This window comes from Rhinoderma darwinii, chromosome 10, assembly GCF_050947455.1.
Source record: "Rhinoderma darwinii isolate aRhiDar2 chromosome 10, aRhiDar2.hap1, whole genome shotgun sequence".
NCBI classification, from domain to species: domain Eukaryota; kingdom Metazoa; phylum Chordata; class Amphibia; order Anura; family Rhinodermatidae; genus Rhinoderma; species Rhinoderma darwinii.
Window position 1 is genome coordinate 13066544 of NC_134696.1, and position 22023 is coordinate 13088566.

General features: G+C 41.7%; 1 protein-coding gene across 1 annotated transcript; it reads left to right on the plus strand.

The window, feature by feature from the left end:
- Positions 1-297: 297 nt before the first annotated feature.
- LOC142661537 (nicotinamide N-methyltransferase-like) lies at positions 298-7183 on the plus strand. The gene is made up of 3 exons (XM_075838952.1): positions 298-448; positions 6199-6406; positions 6744-7183. The coding sequence occupies exons 1-3, from the start codon at positions 298-300 to the stop codon at positions 7165-7167; spliced, it is 783 nt and encodes a 260-aa protein (XP_075695067.1). The 3' UTR covers positions 7168-7183.
- Positions 7184-22023: the final 14840 nt, after the last annotated feature.

Here is a 22023-nt window from a genome sequence, read left to right on the forward strand (position 1 = left end):
GACTCAGGTTCTCAGCCGGTGCCATCCATTTGTCGTATGGATATGGCAAAATGCGGGAAGCACTGGCTTTCCATGACTTATACATACAGCAAATGTCGGGAAGGGGTTAAAGATCATTATTTCTCTATGTGAATTTACTATAACACAAGTTCCCATGACCGGCTCATGAATATAATAAGTCATCATGTGATGTTATTCTTAGTAACACACTTTGTAGATTGAATCCTGGTAATTATAAAAAAGACCTTGTGTCCCGGTCTAGAGGTAGTCACCCCGTCTGTGATACAAGAGTAGATGATGGATTCCAGTACCCATAAGCTCTATCATGTACATGGCTTCGATTCCAGACAATTTCTGGAGCATTACTTTTCAGATAAACCTGACATGGTCTTTGGAGATGACACTTTGAAATTTGTCATTGAAAATCTTAGACAAGTTTTCGCAATGGGTATGTATCTTGATTTTATGTATATTATTCTACTTTTAACTGGTTTTAAACAATTGTAAACCACTGAATACAAATTATGCAAACTTGTTTTTTGGGGTGTGGGAGATCAGAGAGAGCAAAAATACTGTCCCAGTCTTAGCAACTTGAAAATCACAGGGAGGAGAACAAAGCCCATTCATTATATATAATGAAGAATATCGGGTGTCAGGGTTCAGTAGAGTCATTGTTTTTTCTTCTCTAACCTCGAGAACTCTGGAAAACATTTTGGCGGATTATGAAGGGCATCTCAAAAATTCTAATTGCGTGTACATGTCACAAGAACTCAAATAGTGAAGGGAGGAAAAAGTCAGCAAAGCACAGATCAAGAAAAAAAAGTGTTGGAAAAATCTAACAGAGGGCGCACCTATATATTATAGCCAGTAAAGGGTATGGAAATCAGAAACACTAGGTGTCATATGTGAAGCTGTAGATGTGAATCCTCAGTGACACTGAAGGAACCAAAATAAAGCTCGAAAATTCTTTAAAAGTTAACGTAATTTTCTTAAAAATGTTTTGAAGACAATAATGTCCACTCCTAGGACTTCTGAGCCTGCATATATAGTTTTGTAGAAGATCCATAGCTATAACTTCCCTTGGGACAGCTTATATGGTTTCTGTGTGTCCAATCTGGTGCCTTAGAATATGGAATCCAGCCAGGTGTGTCTAACACCTTTCTTCTTAATCTACATTATACAGACCATACTACACAAGGGCCCCATGCAAATGCACAGGGTGCTGCACCCTTTCTGCATATAGGGGTCGCCACTGGGCCTGCCATTTAATGAGCTCTCTATCCTCTGCTCCTTGTTACACACACGGAGGAGACAGGTGGAGAGGCAGAAAGCGTAGAGAAGGAAGGTCCACCCATAGCAACGGGGAGCTGCCTAATGGATAATATTTCTGCTGTTTTTGCCTATGTGTTTCTTTAGGTGTCCCTGTGTGTGTATATGTGTCTGTTTATATACGTGTCTGTGTTTGCATGTGTAAATGTTCCAATATGTGCATGTTTATTTGTGCCTATGTGTCTATATATATGTGTCTGTATCACTGTATTTTATCTGTGGTGTTACATAGGACTGCAAGTAATATCTATATTATCTATACTCAAAGAGTTATCAATGTGTGCTATCTGTGGTGTTACATTGGTCTGCAGGTAACATCTACTACTGTCGCGATGCAGGGTGTGGACCCACTGGGCCGTACAGTGTAGCGGGATGGCAGCTGGCCAAACAGGTAAAGTACAGAGTCAATAGTTCAGAGAGGATACCTGAGGCAACGTAGACAGTAGCAAGGCAGGCACGTCTGGGACCAGGCGGCGAGTTGATGTCAGGTGTGGCGTAGCAGAACAGGCGTGGAACGCAGCACAATATGGCAACAGCTCAGCACGGCACTAGAACAGGATAGCACGGAAACAGGATACAGGAACAGGGTACACTGGGAAACTGGAAGACACTAGAAGACCATTAGCACGACAAACTTCGGGTAAAAAACAACGCTCTGGCAAGTAACAAGAGGGCAGAACCCTTTTTATAGCCCAGAGCATCCTGGGCTAGATTGCAGACTTCCTGCAATATGTGCGCACTGGAAGATGTGTTGAATGAAGAGGTCAGCTAATCACGTAGCAGACGGCACACCGGTCAAGGGAACTAAATGAGCCATCTTAGAAAATCGATCCACCACCACCCAGATCACATTGCAACCCGCAGAAGGAGGAAGGTCCGTGACAAACTCCATTGCGACAGGCTGCCAAGGAGCAACGGGCACAGGCAATGGTTGGAGCAGGCCAGCAGGTCTGGAGTGAGCAACTTTATTTGCTGCGCATACAGTGCATGAGGAGATAAAGTCCATAACGTCTTTAGGTAGCGTGGGTCACCAGAACTGACGGGCGATTAGATCTTGGGTCTTACGAGCACACGCGTGACCTGCCAGCTTAGAACTGTGACCCCAGCGAAGGATTCTTCCTCTGTCCACCAGACGCACAAAAGTCCTTTCCGGAGGAATGTCTCTAACTTGCAGAGAGTTCACAGAGAAGATGCAGGACGGATCAATAATATTCTGTGGGGAATCCACAGTGTCCTCAGTTTCAAAAGACCTAGACCAGGCGTCGGCCCTCACATTCTTGTCGGCAGGTGGGTAGTGGAGTTCGAACCGAAACCGAGCAAAGAACAATGACCACCTGACTTGTCGAGGATTCAACCACTGGGCCATCTGTAGGTAGGTCAAGTTTTTGTGATCCGTGAAGACCAGGATAGGATGAACTGCGCCCTCCAGTAGATGTCTCCACTCCTGCAGAGCCAGCTTGATGGCCAATAACTCCCGGTCCTCAATCGAGTAGTTGCGCTCTGCAGAAGAAAACAGCTTGGAATAGAAGCCACATACTAAAGCCTTGCCTTTCGAACCTCTCTGGAACAACCGTGCACCAGCACCAACAGAGGAAGTGTCCACCTCTAACGAGAACTGTAGGGATACATCAGGGTGGTGCAGAATAGAGGCTGACGTGAAGGCTTTCTTTAAGGATTCAAATGCTGCTTCTGCCTCCGGAGTCCACACCTTGGCATTCATACCCTTTTTAGTGAGGGTGGAGATAGGAGCAGTCAAAGATGAGAAGTTGGGGATGAAGTTGGCGAATCCCAGGAAGCGTTGTATGGCCCTTAAGCGTTGGGGGCGTGGCCACTCCAGGACAGCCTTTACCTTCTGAGGGTCCATCTTGAGGCCCTGATCGGAGATGATATAGACCAGGAAGAATAGAGACTTCTTCTCAAACACACACTATTCCAGCTTGGCATAAAGATGATTCTCGCTTAGACGAAGCAACACCTGGCGGACATGACTTTGATGAGCTACTGGATCTGGGGGAAAAAAGCTAAATGTCATCGAGATACACCACAACACAAACATGAAGGAGATCATGAAAAATTGAATTGACAAATTCTTGAAACACTGCGGGTGCATTACACAGGCTGAAGGGCATAAATAGATATTCGTAGTGCCCATCACGAGTATTAAAAGCAGTCTTCCACTCGTCACCTCGACGAATCTAGATCAGTTTGTAGGCCCCCCGCAGGTCCAGTTTAGAGAAAAAAAATTCCCCCCGTATGCGGTCAAACAGTTCAGAGATCAAAGGCAGAGGGTACCTGTTCTTCACCGTGATCTGATTAAGGCATCGGTAGTCAATGCAAGGTCGTAGCGATCCATCTTTCTTCTTAACAAAGGATTTACGAATGAAGCCCCTCTCCAGATTTTCCATAATGTAGGCCGACATAGACTTGGTCTCTGGCAAGGAGAGAGGGTACACTCTACCGCGAGGAGGAAACGACTCAGGAACCAGGTCGATCGGACAATCACATGCCCGGTGTGGCGGCAAGGTCTCAGCCTCCTTTTTATTGAAGACATCGGAGAACATGGAGAAACAAGAAGGCAACCCTGCCAATGACTGAAGCGGAGAAGGCTGTACTGACTGGATAGGACCCAGATAGCGGTCAAGACACTTCGGACCCCACTGGAGAATCTCTCCAGAGTTCCAATCTAGGACTGGGGCGTGCAGACGGAGCCAAGGCAAACCCAGCAGCGGGGTTGACGGCCTTTGACAGGACAAACAGGGAGATGAGCTCAGCATGAAGAGCTCCCACTTGGAGTCTCAATGGCTTGGTCACAGACACAACTTGGTCAGGCAATGGCAGTCCATCCACCGAGGCAACGATCAACAGCCTTTCTAGCAGGACAATAGGAAACTGAAGAAGATCCACAAGGTCTTGGCAGATGAAGTTGGCTGCAGAGCCAGAGTACAGGTAGGCAGAGACCGGGTGGGACCTCTCGCCAGCAATGATGGTTACAAAAAAGAATAGTTTGGAAGAGAGTTCTCGATTAAATGCAGTCACGCCCACGGTTGTCTCTCTAACCAAACCTAGTCGCTGGGGTTTTTTGGCTTCTGAGGACAGACGCACGACATGGCCAGCGAGGCCGCAATATAAACAGAGTCCAGAGGCGCACCTGCGCTGTTTCTCCTGGACCGACAATTTTAGCCGGTCCACTTGCATCGGAACCTCGGGCAAAGCAATAGAAGCAGGCAAGAAGGGTTGCTGGAAGTTGGGTGCCAGTCTAGTAAAGTGCTGTGCATATATATATATATATAACCCTGCCTAGTGTTTGTATTGTATTTGCCTGATGAAGACGCTAGTCCGGCGTTGAAACACAAAGCGCTTATATATCAAAGTCTCATACAGCTACCTCGAACAAAAAAATAAAAAAGTTCTGTACTCAAGGCTAAAATTGGGCGTGTCCCTAATGGGTTAAAACAAATAGAAGCCTTTTTTATTTTTCTAGTTACGGCTCCATGAGCCTCCCGTCTCCTTTTCTTTCCTCTTACCACAGGACTTCAGATGATTGCAATCTTTACCTTCTAAAATACATTGGTTTCATCGACCTATAGAACATTTGAGGATTATTTTATCTCTTTTTCAGTATTGGAGACCCAATGTTCACATAGTCTGATAGAAATGATACAGACATACAGTGGATATAAAAAGTCTACACACCCCTGTTAAAATGCCAGGTTGTACAATTGTATTGAGAAACAAACTGAAATCTTTTAGGGTGGAAAAAGAAAAATAAAGAACAAAAATAATGTGGTTGCATAAATATGCATACCCTTAAAATATTTGTTGAATTACCCTTTGACTTTATGACAGCATTCAGACTTTTTGGGTAGAAGTCTATCAGCGTGGCACATCTTGACTTGGCAATTATTTTGGAATTATGGCCAAAAATTTCACCCTTGGTCTCATCAGACCATAACACGTTTTCCCACATGCTTTTGGCAGACTTGATGTAGGTCTTTGCAAAACATAGCTGGGCTTGGAAGTTTTTCTTTGTTAGAAAAGGCTACCGTCTTGTCACACTACCCCACAGCCCAGACATATGAAGAATACAGGAGATTGTTGTCAAATGCACTACACAACCAGTACCTGCCAGAAAGTCCCGTAGCTCCTTTAATCTTGATCTTGCTGTAGACCTCTTGGTAGCCTCCTGGACCTTTTGTCATCTTGTCTTTTCATCAAGTTTTGAGGGACGTCCAGTTCTTGGTAATGTCACTGTTGTGCCAAATGTAACCCACTTCTTGATGACCGTCTTCACTGTGTTCCATGGTATATCTAATGCCTTGGAAATTCGTTGGTACCCTTCTCCTGTCTGATGCCTTTCAACAATCAGATCCCTTTGATGTGTTGGAAGCTCTTTACGGACCATGGCTTTTGCTGTCACATGCAACAACGAAAATGTCAGGAAAATCCTAATAGAACAGCTGAACTTTATGTGGGGTTACTCAGAATCACTTTAAATAATGCCAGCTGTGTACAGACTACTATTTAACATGAGTTTAAATGTGATTGGCTAATTCTGAACACAACCGCATCCCCACTTATAAGAGGGTGTTCACACTTATGCAACCACATTATTGTAGTTTTGTTATTTTCCCCCTCTAAATGATTTCAGTTTGTTTTTCAATGGAACTGTATAGATTATGGGTCACATTAAAGGTGGAAAAAGTTCTGAAATTATTCATCTTCTACTGATTTTTTGACATGACAAAAGCCAGGCATTTTAACAGGGTGGGGTGTAGAATTTTTAGATCCACTGTATGTCCTTGTTTATCCACAAAATCTTAGAGGGTTTAATATATTACATGTTTCAATTGTCAAAATGTTTTTCTGCAGGTCATATTGATGGAGACATCTTGATTGACCTCAGTGTTGGTTCCTTTGTTCATCATCTATATTCAGCCTGTGAGTTTTTCAAAAACATTGTAGTGCTGAAGGTCAATAACAGATGCATCATGGAGCTGAAGAGATGGGTGGATGAACGTACGGGAGCATTTTATTGGGGCCACACATCAACACTTCTACAAGTGAAAGAAGAAAACAGGTGACGTATTGGTCCAAATATCAAGAGAAAAACCACTGTCATTGTGATTGTTCCTTCTTATACAACAAATATAAGGGAGATGGGGCAAAGATCCAGGAAAATGTTTACTCTGTTAAAACTCAAGTCAAAAGTAAAATTGTTTATTACCCACTCAGTTCAATATTCTTATACAAGTTAATGCTGGAAAGGCGAAGTCTGACACTTGGTGTAATAGTCTTGGTTGATTTCAAGCTTTACCTCTAGTATTACAAGTCAATAGTCCAGTGCTAAGTCCTGAGCCACCATGTTGATGTTGACTGTGGGACAATCACTTTCCTTGTCTTTTTTTATTTTCCAGTGATCAGTGTCAGGACCAGGAAGCAAAACTGAGATCAGCCATTCAACATGTTGTGAAATACGACCTGGAGAAAGAGAATATGACAGACCCGCTGGTCTTACCACCGGCCGATTGTGTCATCAGTGCTTTGCTCCTGGATGTTATCAGCAAAGATCAAGATGAATACATAAGATATCTGAGGAAGATCTCTAGGTTGCTGAAACCTGGAGGACACCTCATAATAATTGGGAGTTTAGGTACAACATATTTTACAGTTGGAAAAGACAAGTTCCATGTTTTAACATGTGATGAGGATTTTGTCAGGAAATCTCTAGTTGGAGAAGGTTTTATCATTGATTACTGTAATGCCCAGGAGAGAACGGCTGTGAGTGACATTAATGACTATAAGGCCGTCATATCTATTGCAGCTCACAAGGAGAAGTAGGTTGAAGCTTAGAAACTCTGCATGTCATTACTTTATATGTTAATCTTAAAAAAATATCTAATTACGAAAAGAATCTTCCTTAGTGCAGTATAGAATAGCATAAAAATAATTGGTTCTTTTTGGGACCTTGCCTGGGACTGGTCCTAGATAATATTGTAGAGTTTGATCATCTGGGACATCATTTGCTGTTCTGTTTCTTATCTGCTTTATATAAATAGTGAAATAAAGTGAAGCATAGAGCATTTAACTGTTTGTGTCCTTGACTTGGGGGGGGGAGGGATTTTCTGCTCTATAGATTTTACAGACCTTAAATTATGAGTAGAAACTTACAAGCATTAAGACAAAACAATATAATAATCCACAAGGGTTTTGCTCTATGATTTCATTTACTTAGAGAATCCTGTTGATTTGCTAAATTAGAATCTAGTGGACAATATAATTGTCTAAATTATTTTTAAGAAAATTATCACCAATCCTGTAAATAGATGATAATTTATGATTCTGGGAAAACCCCTTTAAAGAGGCTCTGTCACCAGATTATAAGTGTCCTATCTCCTACATAATCTGATTGGCGCTGTAATGTAGATAACAGTGGTTTTTATTTTGAAAAACAATCATTTTTTAGCAAGTTATGAACAATTTTAGATTTATGCTAATTAGTTCTTAATGACCAACTGGGCGTTTTTTTAACTTTTTACAAAGTGGGCGTTGTAAAGAGAAGTGTATGAAGCTGACCAATCAGTGTCATACACTTCTCTTCATTCCAGCCCAGCTAGTTTCACTGCACAGCGTGATCTCGTGAGATCACTCTGTGACAGGTCGCCCTCCCACAGGTCCTTCAGGAGCGATGGAGGAGTCAACAGACATCGCCTCCAGTCGTGCCAGGATGTTTATCCGAATCTGCATTGGCTGGAGGTGATGTCTGTTCAGTCTTCCATGGCTATGATGAAGAACCTGTGGGAGGAAGTCCCGTTACAGTGTTACCTCACGAGATCCCGCTGTGCAGTGAAACAAGCTGGGTATGAATGAAGAGAAGTGTATGACGTTGATTGGCCCACTTGGTAAAAAGTTAAAAAACGCCCAGTTGGTCATTAATAACTAATTAGCATAAACCTAAAATTGTTCATAACTTTATCAAAAATGATCGTGTTTCAAAATAAAAACCACTGTTATCTACACCACCGTTCAAAAGTTTAGGGTCACTTAGAAATTTCCTTATTTTTGCAAGAAAAGCACAGTTTTTTTCAATGAAGATAACATTAAGTTAATCAGAAATACACTTTACACATTGTTAATGTGCTAAATTACTATTCTAGCTGCAAACGTCTGGTTTTTAATGCAATATCTACATAGGTGTATAGAGGCTCATTTCCAGCAACCATCACTCCAGTGTTCTAATGGTACATTGTGTTTGCTAACTGTGTTAGAAGGCTAATGGATGATTAGAAAACACTTGAAAACCCTTGTGCAATTATGTTAGCACCGCTGTAAACAGTTTTGCTGTTTAGAGGAGCTATAAAACTGACCTTCCTTTGAGCTAGTTGAGAATCTGGAGCATTACATTTGTGGGTTCGATTAAACTCTCACAATGGCTAGAAAAAGAGAGCTTTCATGTGAAACTCGACAGTCTATTCTTGTTCTTAGAAATGAAGGCTATTCCATGCGAGAAATTGCCAAGAACCTGAAGATTTCCTACAACGGTGTGTACTACTCCCTTCACAGGACAGCACAAACCGGCTCTAACCAGAGTAGAAAGAGAAGTGGGAGGCCCCGCTGCACAACTGAGCAACAAGACAGTAGAGTCTCTAGTTTGAGAAATAGACGCCTCACAGGTCCTCAACTGGCAGCTTCATTAAATAGTACCCTCAAAACGCCAGTGTCAACGTCTACAGTGAAGAGGCGACTCCGGGATGCTGGCCTTCAGGGCAGAGTGGCAAAGAAAAAGCCATATCTGAGACTGGCTAATAAAAGGAAAAGATTAATATGGGCAAAAGCACACAGACATTGGACAGAGGAAGATTGGAAAAAAGTGTTATGGACAGACGAATAGAATTTGTGAGACGCAGAACAACTGAAAAGATGCTGGAAGAGTGCCTGACGCCATCTGTCAAGCATGGTGGAGGTCATGTGATGGTCTGGAGTTGCTTTGGTGCTGGTAAAGTGGGAGATTTGTACAAGGTAATAGGGATTTTGAATAAGGAAGGCTATCACTCCATTTTGCAACGCCATGCCATACCCTGTGGACAGCGCTTGATTGGAGGCAATTTCATCCTACAATAGGTCAATGACCCAAAGCACACCTCCAAATTATGCAAGAACTATTAAGGGAAGAAGCAGGCATCTGTCTGATTTTAGGTTGATCTATTTCAAAGATCTAATTAGTGATTTTAATATAAACTGGTGGTCCGGCTGGGGAACCCTTACATTAGAAGATTTGTGTACCCAGAAGTAAATTAAATTGTTTAAAAGCATTCTGTTAATCATAAATTACCCAGCATCATTTTTTTTCAATATATTCAAGTACCGTATTTTTCGGACTATAAGACGCATCCAAGTTTTAGACAACAGAAAACAGGAAAAAAAATGAATCATATTTTACTACTTTTACTAGTTTTACAAAGCAAAAACTATTTGTTAAAAAAAATTATTTGTTCTGTTTCACCACATACTGAGAGGCATTTTTTGTTACATACGATATTTTTTATCGCTTTATATTTAATTTTTTTTTTTTTTTTTTTACATTGTGCTTAGGGATAAATGGGAGAAGTTTTTTTTTATAACTTTTAATTTTTTTTTTCACTCCTGAAAATTTATGTAACTTTTTCTTTATACGTTTTATTAGTTTGCCTAGAGGACATGAACCAGCGACCATTAGATCGCTGGTACAATACACTGCAATAAATGGATGAGTTATGGAAACAGCGTAACTCGCTGAGCTACGCTGTTTTTGTAACTCCCATAGTAGTGAATGGCCGTTACAGAAGCAGCGTAGCATGCTACGCGGTTTCTGTAACTACTATTTAGTTCTATGGGAGTAACGGAAACAGCGTAGCTCAGAGAGTTACGCTGTTTCCGTAACTCGACCATGTACGCTGTTTTAGGAGCTGCCGAGTTACGGAAACAGCGTAGCTCAGCGAGCCCTTAGCTGTTTCCGTAACTCCCGACCACGTAACCAGGAAGTGGCCGGGAGACAGCAGAGCGAGTAAGCTAGAACGGGCTTTACGTGGACCCGTTCTAGAGATAGGTGCGGGTCCCAGAGGTGGATATGTCATAAATGTCCTTCATTGGAAGACCCATATAAATGTTGCGGTCGCTATTGACCACGGCATTTAATTGAACGGCCAGGATCCGCTCCATTGCTGTTCCTGGCCATTAGAGCAGCGTGTCAGCTGTAAAATACAGCTAACACCTGCAGTGTATGCTGCGTGCTCATTCCAACCCCCCCCCCCCCCGCTCTATGATGTGTCAGCACATCATGGGTCGGGAAGGGGTTAAGTAAGAAGCGGTCAGGGGGCCGGGCACTGCCGAGTCCCTTGACTACCGACTATAAGACGCAGGGACTTTTTAACAAGATTTATGCTTTCTAAAACCTGCGTCTTATAGTCAGAAAAATACGGTAAGTAGATTTGTTGCCAACCATGGCCTTATTGATAGAATATACGCTTTGAAACAATGGCTGCAAAGGGTTTATAAATATATAACTACTTCATCCTCGTCAAAAGGCGGCCTATCCATCATTTATTCCGAGTTGCGTTCATTATATACAGTGAAGGAAAGAAGTATTTGATCCCTTGCTGATTTTGTAAGTTTGCCCACTGTCAAAGACATGAACAGTCTAGAATTTTTAGGGGAGATTAATTTTACCAGTGAGAGATAGATTATATTTAAAAAAAAAAGAAAATCACATTGTCAAAATTATATATATTTATTTGCATTGTGCACAGAGAAATAAGTATTTGATCCCCTACCAACCATTAAGAGTTCAGCCTCCTCCAGACCAGTTACACGCTCCAAATCAACTTGGTGCCTGCATTAAAGACAGCTGTCTTACATGGTCACCTGTATAAAAGACTCCTGTCCACAGTCTCAATGAATCAGTCTGACTCGAACCTCTACAACATGGGCAAGACCAAAGAGCTTTCTAAGGATGTCAGGGACAAGATCATAGACCTGCACAAGGCTGGAATGGGCTACAAAACCATAAGTAAGACGCTGGGTGAGAAGGAGACAACTGTTGGTGCAATAGTAAGAAAATGGAAGACATACAAAATGACTGTCAATCGACATCGATCTGGGGCTCAATGCAAAATCTCACCTCGTGGGGTATCCTTGATCCTGAGGAAGGTGAGAGCTCAGCCGAAAACTACACGGGGGGAACTTGTTAATGATCTCAAGGCAGCTGGGACCACAGTCACCAAGAAAACCATTGGTAACACATTACGCCGTAATGGATTAAAATCCTGCAGTGCCCGCAAGGTCCCCCTGCTCAAGAAGGCACATGTACAGGCCCGTCTGAAGTTTGCAAATGAACATCTGGATTCTGGATGATTCTGAGAGTGATTGGGAGAAGGTGCTGTGGTCAGATGAGACTAAAATTGAGCTCTTTGGCATTAACTCAACGCGCCGTGTTTGGAGGAAGAGAAATGCTGCCTATGACCCAAAGAACACCGTCCCCACTGTCAAGCATGGAGGTGGAAACATTATGTTTTGGGGGAGTTTCTCTGCTAAGGGCACAAGACTACTTCACCGCATCAATGGGAGAATGGATGGAGCCATGTACCGTCAAATCCTGAGTGACAACCTCCTTCCCTCCACCAGGACATTAAAAATGGCTCATGACTGGGTCTTCCAGCACGACAATGACCCAAAACATACAGCCAAGGAAACAAAGGAGTGGCTCAAAAAGAAGCACATTAAGGTCATGGAGTGGCCTAGCCAGTCTCCAGACCTTAATCCGATCGAAAACTTATGGAGGGAGCTGAAAATCCGAGTTGCCAAGCGACAGCCTCGAAATCTTAATGATTTACAGATGATCTGCAAAGAGGAGTGGGCCAAAATTCCATCTAACATGTGTGCAAACCTCATCATCAACTACAAAAAAAGTCTGACTGCTGTGCTTGCCAACAAGGGTTTTGCCACCAAGTATTAAGTCTTGTTTGCCAAAGGGATCAAATACTTATTTCTCTGTGCACAATGCAAATAAATATATATAATTTTGACAATGTGATTTTCTATTTTTTTTTATTTTATATAATCTATCTCTCACTTGTAAAATTAACCTAACCTAAAAATTCTAGACTGCTCATGTCTTTGACAGTGGGCAAACTTACAAAATCAGCAAGGGATCAAATACTTATTTCCTTCACTGTAGCAGTAAGGATATGTTCACACTTCTTAACAAATTACGTCTGAAATTATGGAGCTGTTTTCAGGCAAAAATAGCTCCTGAATTTCAGACGTTTTTGCAAGTACTCGCGTTTTTTGTGGCGTCTTTTACGGACATAATTGAAGCTGTTTTTCAATAGAGTCAATGAAAAACGTCACAAGAAGTGACATGCACTTCTTTGAAGCAGGCGTCTTTTTACGCGCCGTGTTTTGACAGCGACGCATAAAATTACACCTCGTCTGAACACAACATCGTAAAACCCATTGCAAGCAATGGGCAGATGTATTCAGACATATTGGAGCCGTCTTTTCAGGCGTAATTCGAGGCGTAAAACACCTGAATTACGTCAGAAAATAGGTTGTGTGAACATACCCTAAGAAATGTAATTATATGGTAAGCTGGAAAAAAAAACAGGGAAAAGTTTCTTATTACATAATTGGTACCAAGATGCGAATTCGTCATGTAAAAATACATGTTGTATTAACCATATCGAGATCATTCGGAAAAATCAACTACGTTGGTATTTGACGGCTGCTAAATTATCCATGGGAGCCAGATCTTTGCTGACATAGTTACATAGTTTGTACGGTTGAAAAAAGACACATGTCCATCAAGTTCAACCAAGGGATGGGAAAGGGGAAGTAAAAAATTTCTAGACATAGGAGCCAATATTTTTTTGTTCTAGGAAATTATCGAAGCTTTTTTTAAAGCCATCTACTGTCCCTGCTGTGACCAGCTCCTGCGGTAGTCTATTCCATAAATTCACCGTTCTCACAGTAAAGAAGGCTTGTCGCCTCTGCAAGTTGAACCTTTCTTTTTATAGGCGGAGGGAGTGCCCCCATGTTTTTTGAGGGGGTTTTACATGGAACAGGATTTCACCATATTTTTTGTATGTGCCATTCATATATTTATATAAGTTAATCATGTCCCCCCTTAGTCGTCTTTTTTCAAGGCTAAATAGGTTCAGTTCTTTTAATCTTTCCTCATAACTTAGATTCTTCATGCCCCTTATTAACGTTGCTCTTCTTTGTATTTTTTCCAACTCCAGGGCATCCTTTCTATGAACTGGAGCCCAAAACTGGACTGCATATTCTAGATGAGGCCTCACTAATGCTTTGTAAAGTGGTAATATTACATCCCTGTCCAGCGAGTCCATGCATCTTTTAATACACGATAATATCTTGCTGGCCTTTGAAGCAGCTGATTGACATTGCATGCTGTTATTTAGTTTATGATTTACAAGTACACCCAGATCCTTCTCAACAAGTGACTCCCCCAGTGTAGCTTCTTCTTGTACATATGATGCATGCCGATTATTGGTACCCAGATGCATAACTTTACATTTATCTACATTAAACTTAATTTGCCAATTGGACGCCCAAACACTCAGTTTGTTTAAATCCGCTTGCAATTCACAAACATCTTCCATAGTCTGAACTATATTACATAGCTTGGTGTCATCTGCAAAAATAGAAATAGTGCTATTAATCCCATCCTCTATATCATTAATAAATACGTTGAATAATAGTGGTCCCAGCACTGAACCCTGGGGTACACCACTTATTACCGGTGACCATTCAGAGTAGGAATCATTGACCACAACTCTCTGGATGTGGTTCTTGAGCCAATTCTCAATCCAATTACAAACTATACTTTCTAAACCTATAGTCCTTAATTTACCCATTAGACGTCTATGAGGGACAGTGTCAAATGCCTTTGCAAAGTCTAAAAATAGAGATGAGCGAACTTTTCAAAAGTTCGGTTCGGCTAGTTCGCCGAATTTCACAAAAAAGTTCGATTCGGACCGAACTAGTTCGGGCCGAACCTGTCACTTACGTGCGCCGAGCATGCTACTGTCTCGGGTGCTGATAGAGTTAATGGGCTGCACTAACTCTTTCAGCAACCTTGACAGTACATGCTCGGCGCGCGGAAAATAAAATTTAAATGTAATAAAAAAATTAAAATTATACGTTCGTACTTACTTTCCTCCTGTCCAGCCTCCAGCGATGACGTTTCATCCCTTTCGCCGCTGCAGCCAATCACAGGCTGTAGTGGCAGTCACGCACGTCAGGATGACGCTTCATCCCACGTGACCGCCTCTGCAGCCAATCACAGGCTGCAGCGGCGACATGGATGAAACGTCATCGCTGGAGGCCGGACAGGAGGAAAGTAAGTATGAACGTATTATTATTTTTTTTGGCATGTATGTATGTTTGCATGTATGTATGTATGTTGTCATGTATGTATGTATATATGTGCATGTATGTTTGCATGTATGTTGGCATGTATGTATATATGTGCATGTGTGTATGTATATTTGCATGTATATATTTGCATGTATGTATGTTTTCATGTATGTATGTTTGCATGAATGTATGTTTGTATGTATGTATGTATGTTTGCATGAATGTATGTTTGCATGAATGTATGTTTGCATGTATGTATGTTGTCATGTATGTATGTATGTATGTTGTCATGTATGTATGTATGTATGTATGTATGTTGTCATGTATGTATGTATATATGTGCATGTATGTTTGTATGTATATTTGCATGTATATATTTGCATGTATGTATGTTTGCATGTGTGTATGTTTGTATGTATATATGTTTGCATGAATGTATGTATGTATGTTTGCATGAATGTATGTTTGCATGTATGTATGTTGTCATGTATGTATGTATGTATGTTGTCATGTATGTATGTATGTATGTATGTTGTCGTGTATGTATGTATGTATATATGTGCATGTATGTTTGTATGTATATTTGCATGTATATATTTGCATGTATGTATGTTTGCATGTGTGTATGTTTGTATGTATATATGTTTGCATGAATGTATGTATGTATGTTTGCATGAATGTATGTTTGCATGTATGTATGTATGTTGTCATGTATGTATGTATGTATGTTGTCATGTATGTATGTATGTATGTATGTATGTATGTTGTCGTGTATGTATGTATGTATATATGTGCATGTATGTTTGTATGTATATTTGCATGTATATATTTGCATGTATGTATGTTTGCATGTGTGTACGTTTGCATGTATGTATGTATGTATGTTGGCATGTATGTATATATGTGCATGTATATTTGCATGTATATATTTGCATGTATGTATGTATGTTTGCATGAATGTATGTATGTATGTATGTATGTTTGCATTTTATGTATGTTTGCATGTATGTATGTATGTATGTTTGCATGTATGTATGTATGTCGTCATGTATGTATGTTGTCATGTATGTATATATGTGCATGTTTGTATGTATATTTGCATGTATATATTTGCATGTATGTATGTATGTATGTATGTTTGCATTTATGTATGTTTGCATGAATGTATATTTGCATGTATGTATGTATGTTGTCATGTATGTATGTTGTCATGTATGTTGGCATGTATGTATACATGTTTGTATGTATGTATGTTTGCATGTATGTATGTATGTTGTCATGTATGTTTGCATGTTTTTATTTTTGCATGTATGTTTGCATGTATGTTTATATATATATATGTGCATGTATGTAATTATGTTTGCATGTATTTATGTTTGCATGTATATTTGTGCATGCTTGTATATATGTATGTATGTATCTTTGCATGTTTGTATGTATGGTTTCATGTGTGTGTGTATGCATGTATGTATGATAGTTTGCATGTATGTATGTGTGTATGTTTGTATATATGTATGTATGTATGTTTGCATGTATGTTTGTTTGTATATATGTCTGTATGGCCATGTATGATACTGTCTGCTGGCGCCCTGTATCTAAGTCAACTTCGTGGCAGGCTTCTATACATGGTATAACAGTCAGTATCACACATTAAACTGAATCTAAGCCTACGACATGTTTTATTTCATTTTATTTATTTTTTACAGGTTTGGTGTTTGGACTACGTCGGTTTCGAGGACTACTTCGATGACGGTTTTTTTTTCTACAATAAAATGGTTAATGAGGGTTGTGTTGGGGATGCCTTATTTCAATAAAATATTTTATCTATATCTTTGTCTTTTCAAATTTTATTACTACCACTTTAGTAATGGCCGCTGTCTGAGTGACAACATCCATTACTAAGGCGAGGCTTAGTGTTAGCCGGTGCAGAGGCTAAAACTAACCACCATTATTACCCCGGTACCCACCACCACCAGGGGTGCCGGGAAGAGCCAGGTTCGATCCAGTACCCGACCATCTGTTGTGATGGTCGGGCTCTGGGGCGGCCGCAGGCTGGTATTATGAGGCTGGGAAGGGCCAAAAACAGTGGACCTTCCCACCCTTGTAATGCTAGGCTGCTGCTGCTGTGTTGTATCTGGCTGGTTATAAAAGTGGGGGGGACCCCACGTCATTTTTTTTAATTATTATTATTTTTTTTTTAAAAGACATGGGGTTCCACCCAATTTATCATAACCAGCCACATACAACACAGTGTTATTAGCCTGGGAATGGACAAAACCAGTGGCCCTTCCCACCCATGTAATGCCAGACTGCTGCGGCCTTGTATATGGCTGGTTATTAAAAATGTGGGGGACCCAACGTCTATTGTTAAATTTGTTAAATTCCAAAAAAAAAACGACGTGGGGTGCCCCCCATTTTTAGAACCAGCCGGATACAACACAGCAGCAGCAGCCTAGCATTACAAGGGTGGGAAGGTCCACTGTTTTTGGCCCTTCCCAGCCTCATAATACCAGCCTACGGCCACCCCAGTACCCGACCATCACAACAGATGGTCGGGTACTGGATCGTACCAAGCTCTTCCCGGCACCCCTGGTGGTGGTGAGTACCGGGGTAATAATGGGTGGTTAGTGCTAGCCTCTGCAGCGGCTAACACTAAGTACCGCCTTAATAATGGACGCTGTCAATCAGCCAACTGCCATTATCTAGGCACTAATAAAGTTTAAAAAAAAACACAAAGACAATTCTTTTTTATTGAAATAAGAAATCCCCAACAAATCCCTCGTTAACCATTTTATTAAAATTTGAAAAAACGTAGATCTACGCAGTAGTCCAACGAATCGAAGATGTAGTCCAATCGGTACATCAAAATCTGCAACAACATAAAAAAACAGTTATCAATGTGAACAATAACAATACTTCTACTCACCTACACACATATATACACGCACACACAAACAAACAACCATACACAGACACACACATATATACACAAACACAACAAGATATACACACACACATAAACAACCATACACAAACACACACATATACACAAACACACATATACACACATATAAACAAACACACCCATATATATACAAACACACACACATAAACACACACCCATATACACAAACACACACATATACAAAAACACACACACACACACAAACATCTACACACAAACATATATACAAATACACCCATATATATACACAAACACACCCATATATACACAAACACACACATAAACACACACCCATATACACACATATACACAAACACACACATATACAAAAATACACACACACAAACATCTACACACAAACATATACACATACAGCCATATATACACACACATATATACACAAACACATATACACAAACACACCCATATATACACAAACACACATATAAAAACAAAAACAGACAAAGACACATACCCAAACACACACACTGTTTCTTTTAAATGCTGCTGGGGAACCCGCTCGATCCACTATATAAGGCTGCGCTATAGTGCAGCATTTAAAAGAAACAGGATCCTGACCTGTCCATAGAGTTTAAGGCAGCACAGAGTATTTCAGGAGATGAGCGTGCAGATTCAGTGCTGCTGTGAACTCTGCTCTTACCATTACGTAGCTCTCAGTCTGTTACCTCTCCTCCACTCCTGTCCTCACGAACACCTTCACATGATTGGCAAGTCACCACGTAATGGTAAGAGCAGAGTTCACAGCAGCACAGAGTATTTCAGGAGATGAGCGTGCGGATCTTGTGCGGGGTGGTGACTTGCCAATCATGTGAAGGTGTTATTGAGGACAGGAGTGGAGGAGAGGTAACAGACTGAGCTACGTAATGGTAAGAGCAAAGTTCACAACAGCACAGAATCTGCACGCTCCTCTCCTGAAATATTCTGTGCTGCTGTGAACTCTGCTCTTACCATTACGTAGCTCTCAGTCTGCTACCTCTCCTCCACTCCTGTCCTCAAGAACACCTTCACATGATTGGCAAGTCACCACTGCGCACAAGATCCGCACGCTCATCTCCTGAAATACTCTGTGCTGCTGTGAACTCTGCTCTTACCGTTACGTGGTGACTTGCCAATCATGAAGGTGTTATTGAGGACAGTAGTGGAGGGGAGGTAACAGACTGAGAGCTACGTAATGGTAAGAGCAGAGTTCACAGCAGCACTGAATCTGCACGCTCATCTCCTGAAATACTCTGTGCTGCCTTAAACTCTGTGGACAGGTCAGGATCCTGTTTCTTTTAAATGCTGCACTGTAGCGCAGCCTTATATAGTGGATCGAGCGGGTTCCCTAGCAGCATTTAAAAGAAACAGGATCCTGACCTGTCCACAGAGTTTAAGGCAGCACAGAGTATTTCAGGAGAGGAGCACGGCTGGCCACAGGCAGCCGGTCGTTTTTCCAAGCCGTGCTCCCATTATGCACACGACCGTAAAAACACCCGTTATTGCGGATCGTAATTACGACCCGCAATAACGGGCTCATAGACTTCTGTTACCCACGGGTACCTTCCCGTTTTCTCACGGGAAGGTGCCCGTGCCGTTAAAAAAATAGAACATGTTCTATTTTTCTATTTTACGTGCCGTGCTGCTATAAAATTTAGGGTATGTTCACACGACAGCGTCCGTAACGGCTGAAATGACGGGGATGTTTCCGCCTGAAAGCATCCCCGTAATTTCAGCCGTAACGGCATGTGCAGGCGCTTGAACGCCGCGTCCATTACAGACGTAATTGGCGCTGCTATTCATTGGAGTCAATGAATAACGGCTCCAATTACGGCCAAAGAAGTGACAAAAAATCCCGAATTACATCCGTAATTAGTGCGTGTGAACACAGGGTATGTTCACACGCACTAATTACGGACGTAATTCGGGCGTTTTGCCCCGAATTACGTCCAAAAATAGCGCCTCGATTGCGCTGACAAACATCTGCCCATTGAAAGCAATGGGCAGACGTTTGTCTGTTCACACGAGGCGTAATTTACGCGCCGCTGTCAAATGACGGCGCGTAAATAGACGCCCGCGTCAACGAAGTGACCTGTCACTTCTTTGGCCGTAATTGGAGCCGTTATTCATTGACTCCAATGAATAGCAGCGCCAATTACGTCCGTAATGGACGCGGCATTCAAGCGCCTACATATGCCGTAACGGCTGAAATTACGGGGATGTTTTCAGGCGGAAACATCCCCGTAATTTCAGCCGTAACGGACGCTGTCGTGTGAACATACCCTTATAATGACAGCACGGCTCGTAAAAGCGGCCGGCTGCCTGTGGCCGACCGTGCTCGTAATTACGACGACCGGTAAAATAAAAAAATAGAACATGTTCTATCATTTTAACGGCACGGGCACCTTCCCGTGAGAAAACGGGAAGGTACCCGTGGCTAACAGAAGTCTATGGGCCCGCTATTTCGGGTCGTAATTACGACCCTTAATAACGGGTGTTTTTACGGTCGTGTGCATGAGGCCCCGTAATGACGGGTGGCTACATGTGTGCACCCGTCATTACGGCAGCGTTGCTAGGCGACGTCAGTAAATAGTCACTCTTCAGGGTGCTGAAAGAGTTAACTGATCGGCAGTAACTGTTTCAGCACCCTGGACAGTGACTACCGATCACAATATAGAGTACCTGTAAAAAAAAAAAGACGTTCATACTTACCGGGAACTCCCTGCTTCCTCCAGTCCGGTCTCCTGGCCGTTGCCTTGGTGACGCGTCCCTCGCGACATCCAGCCCGACATTCCTTGATGACGATGCAGCCCATGTGAGCGCTGCAGCCAATCACGAGCTGCAGAGGCCTCTGCAGCCAATCACGGGCTGCAGAGGCCTCTGCAGCCAATCACAGGCTGCAGAGGCCTCTGCAGCCAATCACAGGCTGCCGCGTCAGAAAAGAAGGTTGGACTGGAGGAAGAAGAGGGACTCGTCCGCAAGACAACGACCAGGTACGTATGAAATGCTTTTTATTTTATTTTTAATCAGCAGCCTCTTTTCTCTATCACTGATTGATAGAGACAAGTGGCTGCCGATTTGTATAATATTTTTGACCGGGTTCGGTCAAAACGGGTTCGGCCGAACCCGGTGAAGTTCGGATTCGCTGCGAACTGAACTTTTCCGGAAGTTCGGACCGAAACCGGGTTCGGTTGTCCCGGTTCGCTCATCTCTATCTAAAAATACTATATCCACTACGGCCCCTCTGTCTAGGCTTCTGCTCACCTCTTCATAAAAACAAATCAGGTTGGTTTGACAGCTTCTGTCCTTAGTAAAACCGTGCTGGCTGTTACTTATAATACTATTTATTGTCACATAATTCTGTATATAGTCCCTCAATAGCCCCTCAAACATTTTCCCCACAATTGATGTTAAGCTTACTGGTCTATAATTACCCGGCGAAGACCTAGAGACCTTTTTGAAAATAGGCACCACATTTGCCCTGCGCCAGTCCCTTGGCACTATACCAGTCATGAGAGAATCTCTAAATATTATGAAGAGGGGGACAGAAATAACTGAACTAAGCTCCTTAAGAACTCTAGGGTGTAACCCATCTTGTCTGGTCCCGGGGCCTTGTGTACGTTTATTTTATTTAATTTAGCTTGCACCATATCTACATTCATCCAATTCAGTATATCAACTGATATATTAACAGCACTGGCAGTGGCTACATCAGCTGCTCTTTCTTCTGTTGTATATACATAGCGGAAGAACTCATTTAGTAACTCTGCCTTCTCTTGATCCCCTGTGACCAACTCCCCATTACCACTATCTAGGGGTCCTACATGTTCAGACCTTGGCTTTTTTGCATTTATATGCTTGAAGAATTTTTTGGGATTTGTTTTACAATCCTTGGCCACCCGCCTTTCATTTTGTATTTTTGCTGATTTTATTACCTTTTTACAGATTTTATTAAGCTCTTTATATTTTACAAAGGCTACAGCTGTACCCTCAGATTTGTATTTTTCAAATGCCCTTTTTTTGTCATGTATTAACCTTTTTACAGAAGGTGTAAGCCATGTGTGATTTAATTTTAGTCGTTTATACTTGTTACCTATAAGAATAAATTTTGCAGTATAACTACCCAAAGTAGATTTGAAAATCTCCCATTTAACATTTGACATTAGTTCTTCCCAGTCTATATCCTGAATTCCAGCCCTCATCCTGGGGAAATTGGCCTTCTTAAAATTAAGTGTTTTTGCCCTCCCAGCCTGTGTTTGTGTCTTACAGTATAGGTAAAATATAACTATATTATGATCACAGTTACCGAGGATTTCACGAAC